Source organism: Carcharodon carcharias, chromosome 2, assembly GCF_017639515.1.
Source record: "Carcharodon carcharias isolate sCarCar2 chromosome 2, sCarCar2.pri, whole genome shotgun sequence".
Lineage (NCBI taxonomy): Eukaryota > Metazoa > Chordata > Chondrichthyes > Lamniformes > Lamnidae > Carcharodon > Carcharodon carcharias.
The window spans coordinates 78,284,261-78,288,549 of record NC_054468.1 but is presented as its reverse complement, the minus strand read 5'-3'; the positions used below and the strand labels follow the sequence as shown (position 1 = coordinate 78,288,549).

General features: G+C 37.2%; 1 protein-coding gene across 1 annotated transcript; it reads right to left on the bottom strand.

Annotated features, from left to right (window-relative positions):
• Positions 1 to 235: 235 nt before the first annotated feature.
• Positions 236 to 3,444, bottom strand: LOC121275250 (eotaxin-like). Its single transcript, XM_041182671.1, has 3 exons — positions 3,349 to 3,444; positions 1,843 to 1,963; positions 236 to 1,735 (listed from the first exon to the last, which is right to left on the bottom strand). Exons 1-3 carry the CDS (start codon positions 3,407 to 3,409, stop codon positions 1,639 to 1,641), a joined length of 279 nt encoding a protein of 92 aa, XP_041038605.1. The 5' UTR covers positions 3,410 to 3,444; the 3' UTR covers positions 236 to 1,638.
• Between the last annotated feature and the right edge of the window lie 845 nt (positions 3,445 to 4,289).

Here is a 4,289-nt window from a genome sequence, read left to right as displayed (position 1 = left end):
TCAAAAGGAAAAGGACACCTGTGTGGAGAATTCTGGGTTCTGCTGCAAGGTAAGGTGTCTTAGCATTGCAACTGCCCCAGAGCCCCCTCACCGTCCAGCAGTCAATGATATTTCAGCAATATGGCACAATGGTGCCAAACCTGGGATAAAAAATTTCTGAGCAAATGTTCCCTCTCCTTTCTCCTCCTCCCCGCAATGAGACTTCCAAACAGATGAAAGCAAGCAGTCAGGTTGCCTTCCACTAAATTACATTTAATTTAAGTTCCTATTCAACAGAATTGTTTATTATCACATCAAATCTAGACACAATGGGTTAACTAAGAAAAATAGTTGAAACATTCAGTAGACAAGAGGTTCAAGTGTTATAAATCAAGCTGGTAATAGGATATTAAAGCACTTTGGGGTATATGCGTAGATATCTTTTAAGCTTAAATGGAGTCATAAAAATTTAGGAAGTATGTGAATTCCCAGCTTGGATTATAGCAAAGGCTAATAATAGCCAACATTTTAGAAATCTGATAAACAGATATAGGCAAATTACAAGCAAAATAAATAATAGAACATGTCACCCTTTAACAGTAGTCCCTGGCTTTGGGAAACATTAGAAAATACAGTTAAATAGAAGTAATACTGAACAATAATTTAAACATTCAACCATCATTTCAATGTGCATTGCAGTGCAAAGACTCAGGGTTACTGTATATCATGTCATGAAAGGAAATCAACATTTCTCTCTCCAACCAACTTAAAGGGGCACTGCCTTCATTCAATCTCCTTCTAAAATATGGTAACATGACAAAAATGATTGTTCATGCCTGACAGTAAAGGCAGTTGAAATGTAAGAAGATGTAGTAAAGGATCATCAGTTTTGTTGACAATGGGTTACTTTGGCTAAGCTTCTGTTTTTTTTAATAGAATAGCGTTACTATGTTATATATTATAAACTACAAATAAATTGTTTTTAAGTTTATAAGTGCATATGACTAAAATGGGGTAATTCTCCATCAATCAGTAATTACAGGGATTTTACATTCATTCTCAAATTTTATTTTTTGATTGAAATAAGGCAAGGTTTGACCTGCTTCAGAAAGGCTGGAATTTATTTTTCTTACAAAATCAGAATTTGATGATTTGACTGCAATATCAAGGAATTGCCTGAGAATACTCTGTGTGCCCAAGCAGGTCGAATAGCTGCTGAACTGACGCACCGCCCCCCTCCCCTCTTCAAGTCTGTCATCACTGCTATAGACTGATGCCCCAACTTTGGTCACTGTCTTCAGCCAACCAGGTGAGAATATTGGGTACGGGAGTGGGAAAATTCAGTCAGTGGGAAAATACAAATTGTCCATTGTCCATACAGAGTCTGGCACATCCTATCAACTTCAATGCCTGTAGCATTAATAAAACCAAACGAGTAAATCAGTAATGTCTAAAAGCAGCACCAACAATAAAGAATGATGTTGGTTCAATAAATGTAAATGGTGTGTTTGAACCTTCCTTGCATTTGTGAACTTTCTGGTGACAAGGAAACTTGTGTAAAATGTGGAAAAGCGAACTTAAAGAAAAACGCCTTTTGAAAACTTTCTTCTTCGGTGGACAGTTGTGATGTCCTCATCAGTCAGAGAATCAACATCATCTTCATCCCCTCTGTTGTTTTTTGGAAAGCTTTTTCACAAGGCTTTTCACTCCATCATTATTTGGATCTGAGCAGACCCATCTCTTCCCCACTTTGAATCTGGAAAGAAGCAGAATAGATTTACAGTGTTAATGATGTATGACACAAGCTCTTAATAACGGTATATAATGCCAGATTCCAGAGAGGGCCACTGTCTGAATACTTACAACACAGCTTTGATCCTGCAGCGACCATCATTTTCCTGAATGTTATATTCCTTGACTCTCTTGAATTGAGGGATTGTCTTTGAGTAATTTCGGCAGCAGTCCTTCTGTATTTGAATAGGGCCTGGAAATAAAAATAACAGGCATGTGATTCATTGTTTTAATGAAAGAAAAGAAAAAATCTGGAGCAACCAAATTAAGACCAAACTGATGGGTTGATTGTACTGCATCTGACTGCTTGATACTGGCACATGGTACTTGAAATCTGAAATTGTGCCATTTCCAGCGCTAAATATCTTGCAAGTCAATTGCCTTAACATTAATTTTAAAAAGTCTTTGTTACTTTAGTGAACATGTGTAACTATCTATCATGCTTTCTCTTGTACTAGAAGCAATATTTAAAAGGAAAATTTACACTGAATATCCCTAGAATCAATCTGATGATTCTTCTTAACCAATAAAATGAACATTAAAAAGTTGATTAGTGATGTACTATTGCTAATCATTAATTACAAAATGTCAACTTGGATTATGCTCAGTTTTAAAGAACAATTTTTAAGCTTAATGTAGGACTGATGGAGGTACAGGATGAGTTCTGATTTCCATACTTTGTTGTGAATCTACCTGGCATGGTAAGACAGCATTTGCATACATATGTATGCACTTTAGAACATCTGAAACCTCAGCATTGGTTAAGGTTATCTGTCAAATGACCCATCAGTAGCATCTTGCAGTGGTCATTGATGCTCTCTCATTACAGCACTTTACAATAAATCTTGTTGATACAGCACTTTACAATAACCCTTGATACCAGGAGAACCCAGTACTGAAGGGAAAGTGTACTCGAACCACACGGGACAGTACCAGACTATCAGTAATTTAACTAGTTTATAGGTGGAGAAGGTGAACCTCCAGCACTATTCCAATAGATAACTTTAAGTTAATGTGGTTCTTGTGGGTTTTGTTGCCTTAGAATCAGTGTGCTTCAAAACACACAGTGAAATAGCGTGACCATGCTAACCATCTCCAACCACCAATTATTATTTCTTTAAATCAAAATTGTTCTTCCAATAACATGAGACAGAATTGTACTCCAAACAATTTTACATTTTATTCCCTCCTAGCAATTGTTTCACGATTGTCAATCAAATAAACCCCATGAAAAAAATGAACCCATTGAAAAACTTAACCAAAGACTGGAACATATTCTATGGCCATTGAGAGAAACCTGTCTAGCTACTTCACTCAAAAGACACTTACATTTGCTTATATGTTCAGTACAGTCCCATAAATGAATGTTCAGTACAGTCCCATAAGTGACATTGTTACAAGTACTGAAATTTGGTTGGTACCAATTTTCAAATCTCACTTAGGGATGAGCAATTTGACAGCATTCTGTAGTATCTGCAAGTTGTTCCTTTATAAGATTTACTTAAATGACAAAGTTTCATAAAAACATACCGTAATCAGAGCAAAATTAATAAAGAGATACATTGACTTCTCTCTCACCTGCTAACACAGTGAATGTGATGATATTGAGGCAAATCAGCACCACAAGAACTTGCTTCATTTTCTCAAAATAGATTTCCTCATCGGCCGGACAGATTGAAATATCTAGAACATCTTTGAAATGCAGCTTGTATATATCCCCTCAGGCGGTCAGCTTCCTGTCTAAATTCCATGAGGGGAGGTGGTGACGGGGAGGTGAGTCTACTGTGCCCCTGTGGAAACTTATAATGTGATCAGGTTTGTGCATCAGCCCCCGGTTCCTTTTTTTTTAGCTGTTTCCTTTACAGCTCTCTTCACTTGAAGCAATTTTTCACTGAAGGTATTGATTTTGTGGCCATCGCTCAATTCCTTCAAATTTCTGATTATTTTATTTGATTGTTGGTCAAGTCTATTCTTTCTTTTATCATGTTCAGATAAGTTGATTTCCATTCTTCAGTCGACTTTTTAATTTGCTGCAGCTCAGCTTGTCAGTGTATCTCATTAACATATCTCTACGCCTTATCATAACCACAGATCTGCCTCCAAAGGGCTACACGGAACAAACTGACAAAGCCACCATGCTCATTGCAAAAGTATGACCATCATGTAAAGAAAATATAGTTGGTTCTTTGTACAAAGGTCAGCTGAAGTTCAGCCATTAGATACACACGTTGACTGACTTTTGTGTCAAGATGTGAACCCTTAATTATCCTATAGTACCTGTAAAGTAAGCAGGTATTTGAGGCTGCAGCTGACCCAAGCTCACCTGGCCTAAAGTTTGTATCAGACATGGGTGGGAGACTTGTTCTGATACAAACCAAAGTTGAAGCCCAATGTAAAAATAAAAGCCAATACCTAACCTGAATCCCCAAAGTGACTTGGACTCAACATTCAGACTGCTGCAGGTAGAGGTTTCAGTAAAGTGCAGGAGGTTGTTGCCAAGAATCAAAAAATCTGATGCA